Source organism: Vulpes lagopus, chromosome 3 (genome assembly GCF_018345385.1).
Source record: "Vulpes lagopus strain Blue_001 chromosome 3, ASM1834538v1, whole genome shotgun sequence".
Classification (NCBI taxonomy): domain Eukaryota; kingdom Metazoa; phylum Chordata; class Mammalia; order Carnivora; family Canidae; genus Vulpes; species Vulpes lagopus.
In genome coordinates this window covers 106,765,081-106,788,604 of record NC_054826.1, presented here as the reverse complement: position 1 = coordinate 106,788,604, position 23,524 = coordinate 106,765,081, and the positions used below count along the sequence as shown (strand labels likewise).

General features: G+C 46.5%; 2 protein-coding genes across 5 annotated transcripts in view; one reads left to right on the top strand and one right to left on the bottom strand.

Moving 5' to 3' along the window:
• Positions 1–131: 131 nt before the first annotated feature.
• The window catches only part of C3H16orf54 (chromosome 3 C16orf54 homolog), a 40,675-nt gene continuing 17,282 nt past the window's right edge, over positions 132–23,524 (top strand). Inside the window, exon 1 of one of the 4 annotated variants that reach the window (XM_041750198.1) lies at positions 132–241. The gene's annotated coding sequence lies outside the window, so the exon portion shown is untranslated. Of the gene's footprint in view, positions 242–19,632; positions 19,775–23,524 lie in introns of those variants that run through there. The other 3 variants (XM_041750204.1, XM_041750202.1, XM_041750199.1) reach the window with 3 other exon arrangements.
• ZG16 (zymogen granule protein 16) lies at positions 11,177–12,690 on the bottom strand. Its single transcript, XM_041750206.1, has 3 exons — positions 12,598–12,690; positions 12,290–12,422; positions 11,177–11,595 (listed from the first exon to the last, which is right to left on the bottom strand). Exons 1-3 carry the CDS (start codon positions 12,650–12,652, stop codon positions 11,280–11,282), a joined length of 504 nt encoding a protein of 167 aa, XP_041606140.1. The 5' UTR covers positions 12,653–12,690; the 3' UTR covers positions 11,177–11,279.

Here is a 23,524-nt window from a genome sequence, read left to right as displayed (position 1 = left end):
GGTTCCACCAATCACGCCTGCTCGCCGCCGGAAGCCGCTGACGGCAGCTCTCAACCATCCCGCCCTCTAGAGTTCGCCCCTGGGACCTGCAAGAAAAACCTCCCCCGGGCGGAGGACGCATGCGCGCAGGTTGGCTAGCCAGCCGTGGCGGCAGCGGAAGCAGTCGGAGGAGCTGCCGGGCGAGGCCGGGCACCGGACTCCCCGTACCTTCTGGCTTTCGGGTTTCCCAGCGTAGATTTACGTAAGTACAGACTTCTCGCCTCGTTTTTCCCCCTCAACCACGGATTTGGGTACGAACCAAGCAGGGATCGAGGCACTCCATCGATTTACCCCCAAATTTCCCTGAATTGAATACAGCTTAAGCTATTATAGTGGCAGAAGGGGTGATTCTATGAAAAGGGAAGACGTTGCGAGAAAACGAGTTATTCTAAGTCAGCTTCACTTTCTGCAGTTTCTTGCCTTCGCGCCCTTGGGAGTGGGGGTTGGCGAGGTCGTTTTTGTGGATTTCGAGACTTGAACTCAGTGCCAGTCAACGGTGCTTTACCGTCTGGTCACTGTAGGTCTGGACCGCGCTGCCCGGATTGTAGGCAGTCACGGTGCACTCACCTCCTGCTGAGCCCAAATCCACTATGTGAGGTGCAGGTGACATATGTGTCCTCTATGTCAAATCTGAGCCCGGGAGACCAGCTCCGATGTTCCTTACTTGGTAATTCAAAACACATTGGAGTGAACGTTAAAGGCATGTTCTGTCTTTTACCTAGTCAGCCTCACCTACGGTTCCACTCCCCAGTGTCCTGTGGTTCACCTGTTTGTGAATTAGTTACCTTTCCCTTCTGGAAGCCTAACCAGGGATGAATGTCACATCTTTGGGCTCCTGGGGTAGGGCCCTGGTTTAGACATTATGTCCATCCTGTTAAAAAACAAAACAAGTGTTAGACCCTTTGTTCCTGAGAACAATTTTGCCCTTGAAGTCCTTTTACATTCTTAAAATGTGAGGCCCCAGGGGCGCCTGGCTGGCTGAGTCCGCAGAGCATTTGACTCTTGATCTTGGAGTTGTAAATTTGAGCCTCGTGTTGGGTGTAGAGATTACTTAAATAATTTACAAATCTTAAAAAAGTTTTTGAGGGGCAGCCTGGGTGGCTCAGCGGTTTCGCGCCACCTTCAGCCCGGGGCATGATATTGGAGACCCGGGATCGAGTCCCACATCGGGCTCCCTGCCTGGAGCCTGCTTCTCCCTCTGCCTGTGTCTCTGCCTCTCTTTCTGTGTCTCTCATGAATAAGTAAATAAAATATTTTTTAAAAATGATAAATTTTATGTTGTGTGAATTATATCTCCATTTAAAAACCTGCCTGAGGGAACCCTGGGTGGCGCAGCAGTTTAGCGCCTGCCTTTGGCCCAGGGCGCGATCCTGGAGACTCGGGATCCGAATCCCACATCAGGCTCCCGGTGCATGGAGCCTGCTTCTCCCTCTGCCTATGTCTCTGCCTCTCTCTCTCTCTCTGTGTGACTATCATAAATAAATAAAAATTAAAAAAAAAAAATAAATAAAAAAAATAAAAACCTGCCTGAAAAATTACAATAACCTATTACGTATGAGGTAAATAACATTATAAAATTTTTTAAGATATTATTTATTATCTGACAGAAAGAACGCACACACACAAGTAGGCAGAGCAGGAGAGAGTCGGAGAGGCAGTTTTCCTGATGAGCAGAGAGCCTGAGGCTGAGCCTACTCCAGGACCCTGGGATCATAACCTGAGCCAAAGGCAGATGCTTAACCAACTGTGCAACCCAGGCACTCTAACATTTTAATTTTAAAAACCAAAAAAAAAAAAAAAGGAGTGGCACTGTTTTACATTTTTACAAATATAATGTCTGGCTTAACAGAAAATAGCTGGATTCTCCTAACTGCTTCTGCATTCAGGATGTTGTGATATCAATATATCATATAGCTTCTTGAAAACTCTACCATATACTTAAGAAAGTATGCAAGGAGGGATGCCTGGGTAGCTCAGCTGTTGAGCATCTGCCTTCAGATCAGGGCACGGTCTTGAAGTCCCAGGATCTAGTCCCACATTGGTCTCCTTGCATGGAGCCTGTTTCTCCCTTGCCTGTGTCTGCCTCTCTCTGTGTGTCTCTCATGAATAAAGAAAATCTTAAAAACAAAAAGGTTTACAAGGAGAAAAGGCAAATGGCATCTTAGTTTTATTATGAAAATAGTTTTGGCCTTGCAGACCTCCCTGAAGGTGTCTTAGGAGCCTCCAGAATTTCCTGGACCACACTTGGGAAACCACTGTTTTAAAATGATTGGCAGTTTGGTTTTATCCACGCTTTAGAAAGGATTCCTGGGCTTTTCACATTTGTTGCCAGTCCTTAGATATTTGGTAAGATACTTGCCAGAAATAGTGGAAGGAGCATAGGTCAGGGGTCAGGACTTTTAGGATTGAATAAATAGCTCAGGTACAGGGCTTTAGTGCTAGACCACCCAGGGTAGAGGCTTAACCTCCTTGCCTCCATTTCCTCAGGTGTTAAAAAAGGAATAATGGTTGAATCTGCTTCCTAGGGTTGTCTTAAGGATGTGCATCTGTCTGGCGGAAATTAGATTGTTAAATACCTGACAAGCAAAAAAGAAAGAAGCAGTGGATTTTTTTTAACTTTTTTTTTTTTTTTAAACTAGACTCTTGGGAAGCAAAGGAGAGCAGAGCAAAGTCATGTAGCATTTACACTATCACAATTGGAAGGAGACTAGTGAGCAAGAGAGGCAATTCTGTCCTTCAAGTCTCTCTGTCCTTCAAGCCTTGGAAGATCCCAAGTGAGGATCATCTGGGGTGAAAGGCAAAGCAGCAGTGATGGCGAAGGGAATTGGTGGTGGGAGAGAAAGGACCAGATGGAGGAGGGGGGCCGCCAGGTGGGGAGGGAGGACTCCTGGGAGAGATAATACAGCACCTCAGGGAGCCAGGAAGCCTCACCAGTTGGCCCCTGGTAGGCATCTCTTTCCCTTGCTTCATTTACAATTATGTAAGAGCTGAGGAGGGTGGGGGAGCTTCCCCAAAGGGCTCAGCAGAGGTACCCCTGACCTATCTACTGGCCCTTTCCTGCAGGCTCAGGTCAGCTTTGAAGGCTGCTGTGCTGGGGGAGTTTGAAATGCTTGCTAGAATGAGGCTGGCTCCAGAGGATTCCTGCCTTGAGCAGACAAAGCAGAGTTGTATATTAACATTTCAAACAAAACAAAATATTGTAATCCCTAGAGCAAGGATTCTCAAAATGTGGTCTGGGGGCCCCTGGCCTCTGCAGAGTAAAAGCGATTTTCATACTGAATATTAAAGATGTTATTTGCCTTTTTACTCATTCTCTCAGGGCTGTACAGTAGTTTTCCAAATGCTCCATGCTTTGTAAGATAACAGCAGTTTGAATGCAGAACAGACTTAACCTGTGCTGGAAAAGTCAGAGGAGTGATTGCCTTTTGGGAGTTAGGGACAGGAAGTGACTGGGAAGGGCCCAGAAGGAATTTTGGGGGGTGATGGTAATGTCCTATATATATATATCCTTTTTTTAAATATTTTATTTATTTATTCATGAGAGACACAGAGAGAGGCAGAGACATAGGTGGACGGAGGAGCAGGCTCCTCAAGGGGAGCCCAGTGTGGAACTCGATCACAGCATCCCGGGATCATGCCCTGAGCCAAAGGTGGATGCTCAACCACTGAGCCACCCAGGCGTCCCAATGTCCTATATATCCTGATGGAGGAGTTTGGGTTCAGCTGGCATATACATTTGAGAGAACTCACATGTAGATGCCTTACATGGTTTTCTAACTGTGGGATCTTCATATCGGAAAATATTGTAAGATTTTGTGTCGAAGATGTTTGAAAGCCATAGACATGTGAAAATGCCCAGATTTTGACATCAGAAAGACCCGCATTCGAAACTGACTCTGCTCTATTCTATGTTTGTGACTTTGGACATGTAACAGCATTTAGCAGAGTGCCTGATGCATCATGGGCACCTAGTAAATATTTGTAATATGATCGAAGGCAAACGTGTCATTTTTCAGAGCTCTAGTTTGTACTAAGTCTGAGAAATCTCACTTTCATTTGCTCCACCAAGATTTAGACGGTTCCGGGTGAGTTTCCTTTGACGGTACACTAAAGCAGAGAAAAACATGTTTTTGTTTGGATTTGCTCAGTTATTACCTCCTGGGGAATGAGCAGGGGTGTAAGGTCTGAGGGGGGAGACACAGTGAACTGTGACATGCACCATTGTAACTCTCTCTCTTTTTTTTTTTTTTTTTAAGATTGTATTTATTTATTCATGAGAGACACAGGTAGAGGGAGAAGTAGGCTCCATGCAGGGAGCCCAATGTGAGACTCAATCCCAGGACTCTAGGATCACGCCCTGGGCGGAAGGCAGTTGCTAAACCGCTGAGCCACCCAGAGGTCCCCCCATTGTAACTCTCAAACTTCCTACAACCACAACTGATTTCTGTCTTGGTGATTTCATCTGGAAAACGAGAATACCCTTACTGCTTTACAACAAGATTGTTGTCACAATTAAACGAGGTACTTTTGCAGAGTCCCTGAACTCCTAATGGATGATGCAAAATAAATATAAGTCCCCTCTTCCATTTTTCATCTCTCCCTACTATTTTCCTCAAAATAGCCACGCTCCAAACATGTATGGCTGCTAACATAGTCTTCCTACTTGAAGTGATCCTTAAACGTTCTCACACATGTGCAGTGTTACTCATTGTCTATTTGCTGTCCTTCCGCAATGCGAGTGAGTCCACATGCTAATGCCAAGGATTGCCTCGTTTCATTGGCTGGTCTGGAAGGTATTGGACCCAAAACTTTCTTGAAACCCACGAGTTCGGACACCTGAGTGGCTCAATGGTTGAGCGTCTGCCTTTGCCTCATGAGGGTCATGATCCTGGGGTACTGGGATGGAATCCCACATTGGGCTACCCACAGAGAGCCTGTTTCTCCCTCTGCCTGTGTCTTTGCCTCTCTCTCTCATGAATAAATGAAACCTTTAAGAAAAAGAAACCTACAAGTTGTAGGCTAAGGGGAGTCTTCTATTTCTTGGATAGTCAGGTTCTTTTGGTGGTTGTAGTTTAGGGATTTGACCTTTGGGGCACCTGGGTGGCTAAATTTGTTAATTGTCTGCTTTCAGCTCAGGTCATGATCTCAGGGTCCTGAGATTGAGCCTGCATGGGGTACCCTGCTCAACACAGAATCTACTTCTCCCTCTCTCTCTCTCTCTCCCTCTCTCTCTCTCCCCCTTTGCCCCTCCCCCTGCTCATGCTCACTCTCATAAATTGTTTTTAAAAATCTCAAAATGGGGGCACAGATTTGACTTTTGCTTTCTCCTGCATCAGCTTGTGCAGATTGAAGCTTCTCTATTCTTGGGAATCCTCTAGATGCCTGGTCCTGTGTTTCCTTAAAATGACTCTTTCCCTGCTCTGCTCTGCAGTGGGAGCTTGAGGATTCAGTTCCAGCCACTCTGGAGTCCATGATGATCCACATGAGGAAGCAGTCATAGTTACATCACCTAGTTAATTTGGTTAATTTGGTGACCTCCTGTAGGGCAAGGTTGTTGTTGTTTTAAGATTTTAAGTAATCTCTACACCTAACATGGGGCTCCAACTTAGAACCTCGAGATCAAGAGTTCCATGCTCTACCCACTGAGCCAGCCAGGTGCCCCTAGCTGTCAGGCAGTATGTGTGTATATAATCTTTTTGAGAAATTGCCTCCAGTTGCCATCAGAGGAGCAGTGGACCTTTGGGCCCTTCATACTGGCATACTCCAGATCATTTCCTATTTGGGGAGACCTCAGACATACCCTCTTTGGGGCCATGTCCTTCATACATATATCTCCATTATCACTATATAGCATTCAGTCATTGCACGATGAGGTCAGTTTTTTCATGTAATGAATTCTTAGAAGTTAGATTTCTAGGATGTATGCGCTCGATACATCTTAGCCTATGACCCAGAGAAGCTCTTTTTTTTTTTTCTTTAAGATTTATTTATTCATGAGAGACACAGAGGCTCTTCCCCTGCAGGGAACCTGATGTGGGACTCGATCCCAGGACCCCAGGATCACGCCCTGGGCCGAAAGGCGGCGCTCAACCACCAAGCCACCCAGGTGCTCCTTATAAATGGGTATTTGGAACCCAGAGAGGTTAAGAGGTTTGACTAAGGCCATGTAGTTGTGCAGAGGTAGGACCTAGCTTTCCCAAGTCCCTGGGCAGTACTCTATCAACTTGCTGTGATCTCTAGTAACTAATAGCTAAGTTCCCAGGATTCCTCAGTAATCATTTTATCTGACTTTGGTTAGCAAACTCCTTCACTGCCTGCTGTTGTTCTGACTCCCCTCTCCAGCCCTCCTAGGTTTTCTCAGGTGCAACAGGTCATTTATATGTTAGTTTGGCTAGGCTGTAGTAGAGCGTTCAATCAAAACTAGTCTAGGTGTTGCTGTGAAGATGCTTTGTAGACACAATTACCATCTACAATCATTTGACTTTAAGTAATAATCCTGGGTAAGCCAGGTAGGCTGCATGCAGTCAGTTGAAATGCCTAAAAGCAAAACTGATACTTACGTGTGGAATCTAAAATCAAAAAATTGAATATCGGGGCTCTTGACTGGCTCCATCAGTAGAGCATGCTACTCTTGATCTCAGGGTCATGAGTTAAAGCCCAACCTTCAGAGTAGAGGTTACTTAAAAAAAAAAAAAAAACGTTGAACACCATAGAAACAGTAGAATGTGGTTGCCAAAACCTGGGAAGTATGGGAAATGGAGAGATGTTAGTAAAAGGGTACAGACTTTCCACTGTGTCTCCTGGTGACCGTAGTTGAAAATACTATGTTGTATGATTGTAATTTGCTATGTGAGTAGATCTTAAGTAGTCTCACAAAAAATTTTTAAGGGTAACTTGATAAAATAAGATTGGGAGATGTAATATACAGTGTAGGGAATAGTAAATAATATTGTAACAATTTTTTAAAAATTTTTTCTTTATTTACTGTAGAGAGAGAGTGAACAAGCACGAGCGCGGGGTTGGGGGGTGAGGAACGGGTTGGGGAGGGGAGCAGAGGGATAAGCACACTGCAGCGGGAGGAACAGAGGAATAAGCAGTCTCTGCTGAACACAGAGCCTGACTTGAGGCTGGATCCCATGACCCTGAGATCATGACTTGAGCTGAAACTCGGTCAGATGCTTAACTGACTGAGACACCCAGGTGCCCCGACCACTTTATAATGTATATAAATATTGAATCACTATATTGTACACCTGACATGAATACAATGTTGTATGTCAATTATTCTTCAATAAAAAAAATTTTTTTAAAGTAACTGAGGTGGTACATCTGTTAATGAACTTGATTGTGGGAGTCCTTTCAACATGTATATGTATCAAATCATCACGTCGTACACTTTAAATATATTACAGTTTTATTTGCCATTTATACTTCAATAAAGCTAGAAAAAAATTATTTTATTTTTTTTAATTTTTATTTATTTATGATAGTCACACAGAGAGAGAGAGAGAGAGGCAGAGACATCGGCAGAGGGAGAAGCAGGCTCCTTGCAACGGGAGCCCAACGTGGGATTCGATCCCAGGTCTCCAGGATCGCGCCCTGGGCCAAAGACAGGTGCTAAACCGCTGCGCCACCCAGGGATCCCTAGAAAAAATTTTAAAAAGAAAATTAAGTCACTAAAAGTGTAAGTTTTGATTACATAAAATTTACAAGGAAGCAAAAGAGCAAAACTGGGGTATCCCTGAGGAAGAAGAAATCCATCTGTGTACCTGGAACACGCCCTCCAGATGGCTGGCCTGCCCTCCAGATTTCAGACTTGCCTCACCTGCCTCCATGGTTGTAGAGCCAATTCTTTGCAATAAAGCCCTTTGTATTTAGGGGTCACGTGGCTTTCTCTGTCGGGGGAGCATGCTTGTGGGGCCCCACACTGGGTATGGAGCCTGCTTAATATTTTCTCTCTCTCCCTCTTTCTCTGTTCCCCCCAAATTAATTTTTTTTAAAGGCTAATTTTTCCTTGTAGTCCTCATCTTAGAGAGGGTCTCTTTCTTCCCAGTTGCTGATACTAGACATGGTCTTCTAGATTCTCCTCCTTCACGCACTTTCTTGCATTCATTTATCAAATTCTTCTGAGTCCACCCTCCCCCTTGAGTCTCCCAGATTCCTCCCAATCTTCTCTTCCTCACCTTCCTGCCTTTGTTCAGACTTCCATCATTTCTGATCTAGATCTATTCTCTTAACTATTTCCCCACTTCACCTTTATTTTTTTTTAAGATTTTGTTTATTTATTCATGACAGACACAGAGAGAAAGAGACCCAGAGACACAGGCAGAGGAAGAAGCAGGCTCCAAGCAGGGAGCCCTATGTGGGACTCGATTCCAGGTCTCCAGGATTCATATACTAGGCTGAAGGTGGCGCCAAACCGCTGGGCCATTGGGGCTACCCCCTGCTTCACCTTTAATCCATTTTCCCCACTCATCCCAGGAAAAAATGATTTTAAAAAAATGTATTTATTTATTCATGAAAGACAGAGAGAGAGGCAGAGACACAGGCAGAGGGAGAAGCAGGCTCCATTAAGAGAGCCCCACACGGGACTCGATCCCAGACTCCAGGATCATGCCCTGGGCCAAAGGCAGGTGCTAAACCGCTGAGCCACCCAGGGATCCCCCAAAAATGATTTTCTTATGAATCTTATCAATCCCTTGGGCGAATTTTTGGTTAAATGACTTCAAGGAGCCCATAAAATAAAGTTTTAATCATTTAGCATGACGTTCGTGGTCCCTGCCTGTCCATCAGGCTTCCTCTTTGCCCAGTTGTACTTTGCATTTTAGCTGTGCTAAACCACTTGTTATATTCATGTGTTCGTCTTTTTCTTTCTTTCTTTTCTTTTCTTTTCCTTTCCTTTCCTTTCCTTTCCTTTCCTTTCCTTTCCTTTCCTTTCCTTTCTTTTCTTTTCTTTTCTTTTCTTTTCTTTTCTTTTCTTTTCTTTTCTTTTCTTTTCTTTTCTTTTCTTTTCTTTTTGTAAGATTTTATTTGTTCGTGAGAAACAGAGAGAGGCCGAGACACAGGCAGAGGGAGAAAGAGGCTCCCTGTGGAAAGCCAGATGCAGGACTTGATCCCAGGACGCTGGGATCCCGCCCTGAGCCAAAGGTACATGCTCAACCACTGAGCCTCCCAGGTGCCTCATGTGTTGATATTTCTGCATCACCTGGGGCCTGAGTCTAGTATGGTGCCCCTATACACTTGTGTGCACGTGTATACACACCCCTGCCTTCACCAAGTCTTCCCTTTGACTAGAAGAGAAGAACCAAACTTTCAGTGGTCTTTGTCTTCCTAAATACCTAGCAGAATATTTGATAAATGTATGATTAGCTCATCTTAACAATCTTAGAACTTTATAAGTAAAGAAAAATTTTCTTTAAATAAAATCTTGTACAAAAGCCTAATATGTAGACTGGACAAAGTCAGGAATCCCATTACTTCATCCTCTTGTGCTGCTTCTGCCTCTTTAATGCCAGTGCCTACCCCCTGGCACAATGTGAAACCCGCTGTCTTCAAGCCTGCCTGAAGTGGACCAGATATTTTATCTGTCAGATTCAGCCATATAGATGAACAAAGTACTAACACATCTACAACATCGATAAACCTGGAAAATATGCTAAATGGGAAAAGCCAGACACAAAAGGCCACAATATTGTATGATTCCATCTACATGTAGTGTTGGGAATAGACAAAGCCATAGAGACAGAAAACAAGAGGGGCGGTTATATGGGGCTGGGAGAGGAATGGGAAGTGACTGCTTAATGGGGATGAGGCTTCTTTCTGAGCTGATGGCAGTGTCCTGGAATTAGAGAGGTGATGATTGCACAATCTATGAATGCACTAATAACCATTGAAATGACACACTTTAAAAGGCTGACATTTATGTGCTTTATATCTAAGAAAAATAATAATCACAGTGATGTAATATTCCATTACATGGAATTGTTTCAGAAAAATAAAGGAATTGTTATTAAAAGCTAGGCATGGGGGATCCCTGGGTGGTGCAGCGGTTTAGCGTCTGCCTTTGGCCCAGGGCGCGATCCTGGAGCCCCGGGATCGAGTCCCACTCCGGGCTCCCGGTGCATGGAGCCTGCTTCTCCCTCTGCCTCTCTCTCTCTGTGACTGTCATAAATAAATTAAAAAAAAAAAAAGCTAGGCATGAGTTTCTTCTATAATGTTAATACTTCTTTCTAAAATTACGTGTACATAATTGTTGTCTTTGTCTGATGGGGAAGAAATGTGACTCTGGCACTGCCCACAATGTGAATCCATCTACTAGTAGCAGTGAGTGATTTCCCCCACCCCCAGCCACCACCACCAAAAGACAAAGAAAAAAAAACAAAACTGTCACAGTCTTAGAAGTGGGAGCTAGAGTCCTAAGAATTCTTTCTAAAGCAACTTTATAGCCTTGCTATATCTGTGAAACCACTCTGTTGCCTCCCCTGAACGTTCATAGAAACCCACGATGGAAATCTACCCTCTTGTAATGCCTGTTTTTGAGGATGGTATTGGCAGAGTAGAAGCTGTTGAGGTGGTGGTGGCTTCCTAGGGAAGGAATCCCAGTTCTGAGCGAGCTAAACTAAGCAAGGACATTAGTGCTTCTGGGCAAAGTTGGGGAGGAACGAGGCTGGAGTAACAGGCAAGGTCCTTGACACAGGCCAAGTTTCAGAAGTCAGGTGGATTCTGGGAAAGAACAAAGGAAAATAGCCCAGGCCAGTCACAGATAGCAGGTGAGTTAAGGTCAAGAGGGCCTTTTGGGGAAGAGGGACTATCAAGGGTAGAGGCGGTCTAGGGAGTGGAACATCTGGGGTTTTGGCGACAAGCCCCAGCCAGGCCAGCCCTTAGCCTTAGGACTCCAGTTTGGGTAAACAGTCTCAGGAGCTATCCTTGAAAAAAAGAGTTGGTACAAGCCCTAATCTTATCTCCTCTTGATAAATTACGGAAGAAAAGCCCAGGACTCTTAGACCTCTCTCCTCTCCCTCCCACTCTTCCCTAGAATGACATCCGACAGCCAGATAGGAGATTCTCGCTCGCTCGTCCACAGCCAGAGTCAGGAGGCAGATTCCACCTGCACACACCCACACACACGAGCCTTAGCTAGGTTTTTTTATTTTGTCTTTATTGAGCCTTGCAGATGGAGTTAGTGGTGAAGAGTTTCCCATACCCGTCGCCGCAGTGCAGGGCCTGGAGAAGGCTGGATCTCAGCAACTGCTGCAGTCACTGGGGTAGACGTCCCAGTGTAGGCCAATGGCATTAATGAGGGAGCCAGCACGGCCACTGATGAATCGGAGCACAGTGTTGGGGTACAAGGGGACGGCGTTGAAGCTCGTGCCTGTGTCTTTCCCAAAAGGCAGGTAGCGGCCCTTGTCCGTCACGAAGACCAGCTTCCTCAGGTAGTACTTGTACTTGCCAGACACCTGGATCACTGACTCCCCGGGGTGCAGGAAGATCTCCTCCAGATCTCCCTGGGTGCCACCCACATAGTCGCTCCATACCTTGCCATAGCGCACCTGGAGGCTAGGGGCAGGGTGAGGAAGGAAGGAAGACTGACATTGGGCTGATCATAATTCAGGACCTCCCTGCCTCCCTGCTGAGACTTGCAGACTGGTGATGGGGCAACAGGTCTGCCAACTCCACAGTGTGTGAGGGGTAAGTGAGCCCTTGAGATCATATAGGAAACTTCAACTCGCTTTGCCCACAAATGCAGAGGCTCAGAAAGGAAAAATTACCTAGCCAGAGTCAAGCAGACAGCGTTGGAGCTTGATTTTGGAATCTAGATTCCCACTGTGCTGCCCACCCCACCCCACCCCCAATACAAAGGGAGTGGAGAGATCTTTCTGGAAAGTTCTCGTTAGGGAAGATACTTTGTTGTTCCAGGATGTAGTCCAGGATTAGAAAGCTATACATTGTCTGGAGAGAGCAAAGATGGAAGATGCCAGAGGGGGCTTACACCTCAGGTAGGGCCCGACCAGCCAGCTTCCAAGTGCCTGAGCAGCTATGGCCTATGATTTGCCTGAGGTCATGTGTGCTGGGGGGCTGGAGGGTTATTAGCAGAGCTGGCCTCAGATCCCTGTCCTCTAACAATTTTCACGTATCATGTTATCCCTGGGATTTGTTGACTGGAACAGCCATGACCCAAAGTGACTGAGAACTTTCCAGTTTAGCAAGATCAGAGCAGATCCCCAAACCACAGAAACACAAAGAATCTTACCCTACGATGTAGTATCTGTTGACCCGGATACGGAGGGCGGTGATAGGCCCTTCCAGCTGGTTGCCAGAATGGGAGAATCGCTCCCCTCCACCACCTCCATACTCTCCATTGTATGAGGAGGACCTAGCCTGAACTGGAGGGGACAGTAGGAGTTGAAGGGAGAAATCTCAAAAGCTCAGTTTCCCCTCCACCACCTCCCACAGCTCAGTGCCCACCACTCCGAGCCAGCCTCTGAAAGCCTTGGCCACCAGCAATGCAGGAGGCTGCCTTCCCATGACACTCTGCTGGGCTCCTGGCTTCTCACTTACTGGCATTGGCCGAGGCTGATGCACAGAGTAGGGCCAGAAGAGCAATGGTCAACATTCTGGGGCTGGAGTGGAAATAAGGAGAAAGTCAAGGTTTAGCCTTTTTTCTTTGGCTTTCATTTACTCAGGCTTCACTGACCTCCAGCTGAGTGTCAGCCTTCTTTGTCTTCAACTCAGACCTCACTGACCCAGTCTTGGGCTTAGAAAGGATTGTCCCTAATCTCTAGTCCTGCTGTTGGCCGACTGTCTTCTGTCCTTAACCCCTCTGTCGTCCCTGGTCCAGAGGGAGCCAACTCCCTTCTTCCATCCCAGATCAGAAGACCAATCCTAACCCTTTATCTGGACCAAGCTGTGTTAAATCCTGATCCCTCCTGCCACAAAGCAGGAAAAGCATTTTCAAAGAAGTAGAGACCATCTCCAAATCATAGAGATGGCTGAGTTTACCAAACCAGGAGTCTGAGCAAAGCCTAACTGAAATCTGCCTGTAAGGGATGGGCCTGGCGTGGGGGGACATCTGGGCAAAGTTCAAGCTTCTAGCTTCCTGCTGATCTCAGATCAGAAGGAAAGGAGCATTTTAGAGGTGCATCTCTGTGACACCTGGGGAGTAGAGGTGGTGATAGAGGAGACTGCCACCACCAGCATCAGAGCAGTTCAGGCAGAGGTGGATAGAGATTGCAGAAGTTGTTTGGACCAGCTCCAGATATTAGATTCCAGATGCCTGCTCTATTTGTCATCATTCTTTCTCCACTAACACAAATCTGGCCACATTGATTCCCCCGAGCATCCCAGACATCCCCAGTCCTTCCACTGAGACCCAGATATCTTTGCACCTCACTCAGATACAGATGCCCCAGTTAGCTGACCCGCAGGTTTCTCTTGCCACCCAATCCAAGTAGGCGCCTGTCTGGCTCAGCCTGAATTCCCCTTAATTTGAACCCGGCCATCCCTGTCACCTCTTAGCTCAGGCCTCTGTCACCCCTCACCTGGCAGTTTTCAGGTGCAAAGTAACCCCCCCTGAAACTTTCAGATCTTTTATACCAGGTCCGAGCCCTCCTCCTGCTCTTTATCGTGTGAACCTCACCTCCTGAGCAAATATGATCAACCTCTTAGGATCAGTTGTCAAGCAGGGTCCGGAATATCTTATCCGGCCTCTCCCCCCAAGGGTGACAGATCACAGGGTGGGGTACTCAGGGCCAAGGCCAGATCTCAGGACGGACAGGCAGGATAAACTTGAGAAAAGGTCACCAACCGAAAGGACCATCAGCTTTGGGTGGGCTAAGTTACTAATCACTTCTGGGTGTGGTCTAAGATTCCCTCCCCTATTTGGATGTTCTGCAGGTGCTCTCACCTGCAATATGTCATCTTTCAAGATAAACATTGTCCTTTCAGGGCATTTGAAATATAGATTCTCTTGGAGAGGGATTACACTCCCAATGCCCCATACTTAGGAGTGCCTACTATATTCCAGACAATTTTTTCCCTCTCCTTTTTACTTTATATGAAAAAAAAATCCACATTGATAGAAAAATTGAAAGAATTGTACAAGTACCCATATACCCACCACGTCAATTTTACCATGGTTAATATTTTGCTGTATTTGTTTTTTTTTTTTTCTTCCCCCATCTATCCATCCTCAACCTGCCAGACTGTTCACAAACCTTTTCTGAGAAGGGTAAGGTAACATGGGGGTCACCTGGGTGGCTCAGTGGTTGAGTGTCTGCCTTTGGCTCAGGGCTTGATCCCGGGGTCCTGGGATCGAGTCCTGCATAAGGCTCCCCGCGAGGAACCTGCTTCTCCCTCTGCCTATGTCTCTGCCTCTGTGTGTCTCTCATGAATAAATAAAATCTTAAAAAAAAAAAGGTAACATGGTGTTGCTGGTGGACACTGAACACCTGTAGATCCCCCTCTTGGGAACAGTCAGTCCAGAGGGCATGTGGGAAGCTAAGGAAGTAAAAGTAGCCAGGTCCTCCTTGGGGGCAGTTCTGCTCAGGACCCCAGGACTCCTGGGAGCCACAGCTGAATCTTCCGGGGGTTACAGCCCACACAGGACAATTGCTCTTTCCTGTAGGTCTGAAATGCCTCCCGGATTGATGTCATAGATTTCTTCTCTTTGGAGGCCCTTCCTTTCCACCTACATCCCTAGGATGGACTCCTGAGTCCTGCTTCCTGACCCCTCTAGGACTGGCTCTTTGACCCTCTGGGTCAGCAGGTCCAAGCAGACAGAAGGATGGAGCCCCGGGAAGGGCTGGAGTCATTAACTTCGGTTATTAATGACTAGTCATTGGACACACAAAGCACCCACCCATCACAGGCTCACCATCTAGGACTGAGAGCTCCTCCCAAGAAAGCAAGGGAACCCCACCCTAAGAAGCCGGAAATAGGACAGGGCTCTTCTGGAGATTGCTGAACCAGGAGGGCAGCCAGGGACACCATGTCTGACCTCACTTCTCCAAGTTCAAAAGAAGCCTGTCCTGCTGACATACGTTTCCTTCATTCCAGATGTTCTGTTTTGTCTCTTGTCCTCTCTGGTTTTCCTTTGTTTCCTGATTCTGTGTCTTAATTTTTCCCCCATGTCTCCTGCTCTGAGGATTTTTCTTTATATTCTATCTCTGTGTTTTTTCCTTCTACCTCTTCTCTGTCTCTCTTCCTCCCCCAAACTCTCTTTCCTCTGTCTCTTCTCTTACTGTGTCTCTCTCCTCTTCCTTTTTTTTTTTTTTATTTTTTTTTTTAAGTTTTATTTACTTATGATAGTCACAGAGAGAGAGAGAGAGGCAGAGACACAGGCAGAGGGAGAAGCAGGCTCCATGCACCGGGAGCCCGATGTGGGATTCGATCCCGGGTCTCCAGGATCGCATCCTGGGCCAAAGGCAGGCGCCAAACCACTGCGCCACCCAGGGATTCCCCTCTCCTCTTCCTTATTAGGAATATATCCTACAGGATGCAACCAAACACCAATATTAAAGATGGCCTCAGAGAGGTCTGAGGTGAACGCTTAGGGAGAATGCCCTCGCATTTCCATGCATGATGCATCTGGGATCCTCATAACAGAGGCCCCCACACTTGTCATGGGTTTATCTGATGCACTTAGTGAAGTTCTGGAATATAGGTGAGGTCCTGAGCCGACGACCAAGAAAGAATTCTTGAGACCTCTTTGGTGAAAAATGGTGATTTTATTAAAACAAAGGGACAGGATCCATGGGTAGGAAGAGCTGGGTAGGAAAAGCTGTTGCCCAGGGCCTGTGAAGAGTGGCTGATTATATACCTGGGTGTTGGGAGGGGTTTGGGGATAGCATCCTCTCTAAGGAACTTTGGAAGCAGTGTTTCCAGGACCCTGAGGCGGCTAGCTATTGTTGGGGAAAGGTCATTTATTACCAACTAATAAAACCTGAGTCACGAAACCCTTCAGATGTATATGGTGGGCCACATGCTTGGGGGATGATTGCTAACAAAAATCTTGGGGGTTTAGAGATAAAGGAAAATTTTTTTTTTTAAGATTTTATTTATTCATTCATGAGAGACACAGAGAGAACAGAGGCAGAGACACAGGCAGAGGAAGAAGTAGGCTCCATGTAGGGAGCCCGACGTGGGACTCGATCCCGGGTCTCCAGGATCACGCCCCGGGCCGAAGGCGCCCAGATAAAGGAAATTTCTAAAGGAATTTTTATATGTTAAAGTAGACTTACAGGATCCTGGGGGGTGGGCAAAGATTGCCTTTTGCCCTTAGCAAAGTATTAACTTGGAGGCAGCTGAGTGGTAGAAGAATGCTCCACTGCCTGTTTCAAGGATTTGTCAACGTGCCCCGGCTTGTGCTTTGTCCTCAGCTATTCCTCTGTTCCCCCATCACACTGACCCCACCTAAGCAGAGAGCCAGAGTTTTCCCATCCCTACAGGCTGCTCCCTGTGTTCCCACAGCAGGCCCTCCAGCCCCTCTCCAGAGGGCAAGAGAGGCCTTTCTTCCAGTGGGAGAGGGTCAGGGCTCATCCTCTGTCGGTCCCAACCACATAGGCCATTGTGCAGCTCATGTGGGGACATCCAGGGTTTGCTCTGATTTGGTGCCGAAAGAGTCAAGAGGAAAGTGGTGGAGGCATTGGGACACCAGACCTCACCTCTACTTCCACTTCATTAACTCCTGTTTGAATTTTTCACATTTTACCCATGTGTCTGCTGGGGGCCTACCGTCCTTAGTCCTACAGGCAGTGGGGGTTGTCCCTGTCCCCCTTCTACAGGCAGTGGGTCACCCCTACCCCCAACCTACAGGCAATAGGGTCACTGTTCCCATCCTACAGGTAGTGAAAGTCCAAAGCCTCCCAAGCTTTCTACTGTTGCAGGGCAGCTTACATTCTCTCCATCTTCTCTGCCCCCCTGGCAAAGCAACTTACACTTTTGTGGAGCATCTGTATGTTGGAGGCAATGTTCGAGATGTTGGAGAGACAGCCACCAAGGAAGAGTTGAGTCACATACTCCCCCCAGGAGCTTTTGCTCCAAGGACTGGGATGGGGGGTGGGGGTGCTGTCAGACAATGGAACAACTGTTAGCACAGGACAGGCCTGAGGAAGTACACAAAGCAGAGGGAGCTGGGAGCTGGGCTGGGAAGGCTGTTCTGCTGCCTGGGGGGGCCTCCCTCCTCAGGTAACATTGATGAAGACTAAGACCTGACTGAAGCAATGGAAAGAACAGATGTTTGGGGGTAGACTGGGCCTGGTGAAGGCCTGAGTGCCAAAGCCCCAAGTGGGTGTGCAAGCAGTGAGTGTGTGCAGGGGAGCAGGGGCTGGTGGTAAGTGTGGAAGTCATGAGGGTGGAGAGGGAGGTATGGACAGCAGACAGGGGGCAGATGGTGCGGGGCCTGAGAGGCCTGGTCAGGAGTTTGGATTCCTCCTGATGGTGAGGGGAGCCATTGAGGGATCTTACCTTTTTTTTTTTTTTTCTTTTTTTAAGATTTTTATTTATCTATTCATGAGAGACACAGAGAGAGAGGCTGAGATGTGGGCAGAGGGAGAAGTAGATTCCCTGTGGGAGTCTGAGGGGGACTCCATCCCAGGACCCCAGGATCACTCCCTGAGCCAAAGGCAGACACTCAACCACTGAACCACCCAGGCGCCTGAGGGGTTTTGCTTTTTTTTTGGGTGGGTGGGGGGGGTGTTGCTTTTTAAAACTGGAGAATGAGGGCAGCCCGGGTGGCTCAGTGGTTTAGCACCACCTTCAGCCCAGGGTGTGATCCTGGAGTCCTGGGATCCAGTCCCACGACAGGTTCCCTGCATGGATCCTGCTTCTCCCTTTGCCTGTGTCTCTGCCTCTCTCTCTCTGTGTGTGTGTCTCTCATGAATAAATAAATAAATAATCTTTTTAAAAAAATAAATAAAAATAAAACTGGAGAATGCAGGGACGCCTGGGTGACTCGGTGAGGTCAGCCTGGGAGTCTTGGTTTCCCTCAGGTCATGATCTGGGGTGGGAGGTTCGAGCCCCACCTCCCGCTCTGAGCTGGGCGTAGTCTGCTGGTCCCTCTCCTCACCTCTCTGTCTTTCCCTCGCGCTCTCTCTCTCAAATAAATATTTATTTATTTATTTTTATTTTTAAAAAGAGTTTATTTATCTATTCATGAGAGACACAGAGAGCAGAAACACAGGCAGAGGGAGAAGCAGGTTCCTGCAGGAAGCCCACGTGGGACTCGATCCCGGGACCCCAGGATCATGCCCTGGGCCGAAGGGAGGTGCTCAACCTCTGAGCCACCCGGGCTGCCCTCAAATAAATATTTTTTAAAATAGATAGATGATGATGATGATGAAGATAGATGATAGATGATAGATAGATAGATAGATAGATAGATAGATAGATAGAAGTGGAGAATGGGGCGCGGTGGGAGTGGGTGGTAAGAGCGGAGGTAGGGGCCCCAGCAGAAGCAGTGGGAGCTCTGACCCCCGCCCCCCACCAGGCCCCTGGCTCTGCTCCTCCCCTGCTCCGACTTGAGAACTACTTCCTCTCCCAGACAAAGCAGTTTAAATTCTGATGCAAAATCCCAGTGGGGGGGGGGCGGGGATCCACTTCTTCCCGCCCATCCTGGATGTTTCAAAATGTTTTTCCAAACAATGGCAGATCTGTTTCCTGCTAAGAAAAAAAAATCTCTATCTCCTTGTGTAGGCCTTGGGTCTCCCTGGTGGCTTCATTTGAACAAAGAGCTTTAGCACAAAAGCAAATGTGAATATTGCTTCTCTGTTCACCCTTCACTGTTCCAGTGAGGAAACTAAAGTCTCGCAAGAGGAGTGACCCCACTCAATTGCAGACGGGGTCCCTCTACCCCCTGCCCTCCTGTCCCCAGTGCCCCACATGCCAGCCCCTGCAGTGGCCTGCAGTTTGCCCATGCCACTCCTGCTGCCTTCTGCTCGTCTAGTATCTTCTACCCTCAAGACATTCATTGACACCTGCCCCTGCACCTCTCACCAAGCGTCTGTAGCAGGTGCCCTCTCCCCAGCCCCTCCCTCCACTACAGATTTCTTCTCTCTGGCCTCCAGCTGTGCTTCCTACATCACCAGCTTGCCTCTGATTACTCTGTGCTGTAATTTATCTGTTTACATGGAACCTCCTCTACTAAACCTGGAGCCCACTGGAAGCCAAGCCAGTGTCTTCACCTCTGACTTCTCCGTTCCTGCTCCCCACCTGGCATTTCTGGTGCCCCAGAAATGACAGTCTTAGCTCCGGTGAGAATTCTACTAAATGCGCATCCTTTGTCTTTTCACGCCTGTGTCTCTCCTCTGGTAGGCTCCTATTTGGGTTTTCTTGTTTCTTATTTCTGAATCTTCTGGTAAAATTCTGCGTTCAGTAGAATACTGGACATAAAGACCAGATTTCAGGCTGAGGTTCTCTATCCAACACTCATTAGCGGAGTGAATGTAAAGAAGTCACATTTTAGGGCCTAGATTTCTGCATTTGTAAAATAAGAAAAAAAGGTCTCCAGGTCAACCAAAATCCTTAAGGATGAGGTTTTTTTTTTTCTTTTCTTTTAAGACTTTATTTATTCATGAGAGACACAAAGAGAGACAGAGACACAGGCAGAGGGAGAAGCGGACTCCATGCAGGAAGCCCGACGCGGGACTCGATCCCGGGACTCCAGAATCACGCCCTGGGTTGAAGGCAGGCACTAAACCGCTGAGCCACCCAAGGATTCCCGGATGACGTTTTTCTATCTGTAGGTCTTAACTCGCTACTGGACCACGAAATCAGACTATATATTTTTAGTTTATTTATTTATTTGTTTGTTTGTTTGTTTGTTTGTTTGTTTTTTAGTAATTTGTACATATAAGGTGGGGCTCGAGGCCGTGACCCCGATATCGAGTTGTGCGCTCTTCTGACTGAGCCAGCAGGGCACCCTAAGACCAACATAATTTTAAACACGGACCAGAGGGACGCCTGGGTGGCTCAACGGTTTAGCGCCGCCTTCAGCCCAGGTCGTGAATCTGGAGTCCTCGGATCGAGTCCCACATCATCAGGCTCCCTGCATGGAGCCTGCTTCTCCCTCTCCCTCTGCCTGTCTCTGCCTCTCTCCCTCTCTCTCTCATGAATGAATACATATAATATTTTTAAAAAAAACTTTAAAAATAAATAAAAGTGGAATAGAGAAGAAAGTGAGAGCATCGCATGCAACAAGTCTAAATACAAAAATAAAATAAAATAAATTTAAAAAAACAAGTCTAAATACTGTTTCCTGAACTATTGTTTCAGTTAAATACTCTATACTGTGTATTGGCTCACAATATAAAATGTTCTTTCCTATTGTGAATTGGTATTTAAAAAAAAAATCCTTGGAAAAAAACCTTTCCCTCTCTCAAAGGGTAAGATTCTTTGTATACCAATGCAGTTCAAAACTGCCAGTTTAGAAGTGGGTTGGGACACCTCTAGGGTAGTAACCAGAGCACCTCCAGAAACCCAAAGTATATGTTGGAAATCTTTTTTTTTTTTTTTGAGGGAGGGGAAACATGTAATTGACATGTAACATGATCAATTTCAGGTATATAACAGACTGGACATGTATATATTGCAAACTGAGTTAATTTTTTTTTTAAGGATTTTATCCATTTATTCATGAGAGACACACACAGAGAGAGGCAGAGACATAGAGAGAGAAGCAGGCTCCATGCAGGGAGCCCAATGTGGGACTTCATCTGGGACTCCGGGATCGCGCCCTGGGACTGAAGGCAGGTGCTCAACTGCTGAGCCACCCAGGCTCACCCTGAGTTAATCATTTTTTGAAGTCAGAAACCTATAGCGATAGACCAGGAATATATTAGAAAGAGACAGGTCCTAAAGGGCTCCTGCCCTTACTCATTCCATGAGCTTCTGTTTGTTTATCTGCCATAGGAGATGAGTTTGACCAATTTGTGTCAAGCCCCTGGCACAGATCTGGCCCACATAAGTACTGAGTAAATTTTTTCTCTCTCTCTTTCTCTCTCTCTTTAATTCTCACAAAACATGGCCTTTTCTTTTTCCATCTCTTTATCTGAAGATAAAGTTGATGAGGGCAGCCCTTGTCTTTCTCATCTGCAGTTAGCTTTATTTATGGCTTAGCTTAGCTCAGATCCTGGAGATCTTTATCAAATGCATCATAAGACTCAAAGAAAGAATTTTTTTTAAGTTTATTTTTTTAGTCATCCCTGCATCCCACATGGGGCTTGAACTCATGACCCCAAGATTAAGAGTCACATGCTCTTCAGACTGACGCAGCCAGGTGCCCCTCAAAGAAAGAATTTTCTGTAAGTTGATTTGAACATTTAAGTTAAAGTCACTTGGAGGGACACCTGGGTGGCTCAGCGGTTGAGCATCTGCCTTTGGCTCAGGGGATGATCCTGGGATCTGGGTTGAGTCCCACATTGGGCTCATTGCAGGGAGACTGCTTCTCCCTCTGCTGTGTCTCTGTGTCTCTCATGAATAAATTTTAAAAATCTTAAAAAAAAAAGTCACTTGGAAATCTGGTTCTAATTTCCTTTTATTGGGGCACCTGGATGGCTCAGTCAGTTAAACATCTGCCTTCGGGTCAGGTCTTGATCTCAGGGTCCTGGGATCGAGCCCTGCTTTGGGGCTCCCTGTTTAGCGGGGAGTCTGTTTCTCCCTCTCCTTCTGTGTGTTCTCTCTCTCTCTCTCAAATAAATAAAATCTTTTAGAAAATGTAATTTCCTTTTATTGAGCTATGATTACATGGTAATTTTTAAAAATCTGTGTGTGCTTTTTTTTTTTAAAGATTTTATTTTTAAGGGGCACCTGGGTGGCTCAGTCAGTTGAACATCCCACTCCTGGTTTCGCACAGGTCATGATCTTAGGGTCGAGGGATTGAACCCATGTCAGGCTCCACACCCAGCATGGAGCCTGCTTGGATTCTTTCTGTCTCCCTCTTGTGCCTTCCCACTGGCTCGTGCTCTCTCTTAAAAAAGAAAAAAATAATATTTTTTTAAAAATCCAATGAGTATTTTTTTAAGTTTTTAAAGTAATCTCTACACCCAATGTGGGGCTCGAACTTACAACCCCGAAGTCAAGAGTCAAGGAATGCCTGGGTGGCTCAGTGGTTTAGCACCTGCCTTTGGCCCAGGGTGTGATCCTGGAGTCCCAAGATCAAGTCCCACATCAGGCTCCTGGCTTGGAGCCTGCTTCTCCCTCTGCCTCTCTCTCTCTTTGTGTCTCTCATGAATAAATAAATAAAATATTTTTAAAAAATAATCAAGCCAGCCAGGTGCCCCAATTTCTGTGTTTTTGCCTTCAGCCTCAGTACCTCTTACTGAATGGTTCGATCAATTGCAACTCTTTGTGTTTTCATTTGTTTCATTTATTTTTTCCTTTGTTTCCTGTATTTGTTTTTCTCCTCACCAAGAATAATCACCTTCCAGAACATATAACAATTTAACAATATCAAATATTGGTACAACAATATCATAGTGGGAATCAGGTGAGGTCATTCTGCCAGGATGCAGTCATCCTCACTGTGTGCGGAAGAATTCATCTAACGATATGAGCAGATTTAGTGTCCTTCATATATCACAGGAGGCTCAGTCACCTGCTCCTGTGCGATGTGTTCTACAAATGCATTACGACAGGGTCACTTGGTGTGCCCTTGTGGTGTGCTGGTGAAGGACATGGACGGCCGGGCAGGACCACTCAGAAGCCTGGGGCGAGTTATTTTACCTCTCTCTGCTTCTCTTTTCTCATATGAAAAATACACACAAACAAAAAAGTGATCATTGTGCCTGCCTCCATGGGTTGCTGTGGTCCTGAAATGGTTAATGTTGGTAAAGTTCCAGACCACTGCCTGGTACAAGGTGAGGTGCCAGGGAAGTGCTTCTTGTTCCTCATGGTCTAAGGAGTGACTCTGTCCTGTGAAAGTAAGAAAATCATAGGGGCATCTGGGTGGCTCGGTTAACGTATCTGCCTACCGCTCAGGTCACGTCCCAGGGTCCTGGGATGGATGGAGTCCCACACTGGGCTCTTGGCTCATCAGGGAGCCTGCTTCTCCCTCTCCTTCTACCTCCCCACTCCTCACGTTCTCTCTTGCTCCCCTTTGCTTTCTCTCTTTCAAATAAATAAATAAATCTTTAAAAGAAAATCATAAAGTTCCTAATTACCCTGCATGTTTTGCTTTATTTATTTTATTTTTTTAAGATTGTATTTATTTATTCATGACAGACACATACAGAGAGAGGCAGAGACACAGGCAGAGGAAGAAGCAGGCTCCATGCAGGGAGCCCGATGCAGGACTCGATCCCGGGTCTCCAGGATCACACCCCGGGCTGAAGGCAGCGCTAAACCACTGAGCCACCGGGGTTGCCCCATTTATTGTTTTTTGAGATTTTATTTATTCATTAATGAGACAGACAGAGAGAGAGACGCAGAGACACAGGCAGAGGGAGAAGCAGGCTCCATGCAGGGAGCCCGATGTGGGACTCAATCCCAGGAC

Coding starts and splice junctions, on each gene's coding strand:
- ZG16 (XM_041750206.1), bottom strand. CDS start 12,652: ATGTTGACCATTGCTCTTCTGGCCCTACTCTGTGCATCAGCCTCGGCC. Junction 12,423..12,597: donor ATCAGCCTCGGCCAATGCCA/GTAAGTGAGAAG, acceptor TGTCCCCTCCAG/TTCAGGCTAGGTCCTCCTCA. Junction 11,596..12,289: donor AACAGATACTACATCGTAGG/GTAAGATTCTTT, acceptor CCCTGCCCCTAG/CCTCCAGGTGCGCTATGGCA.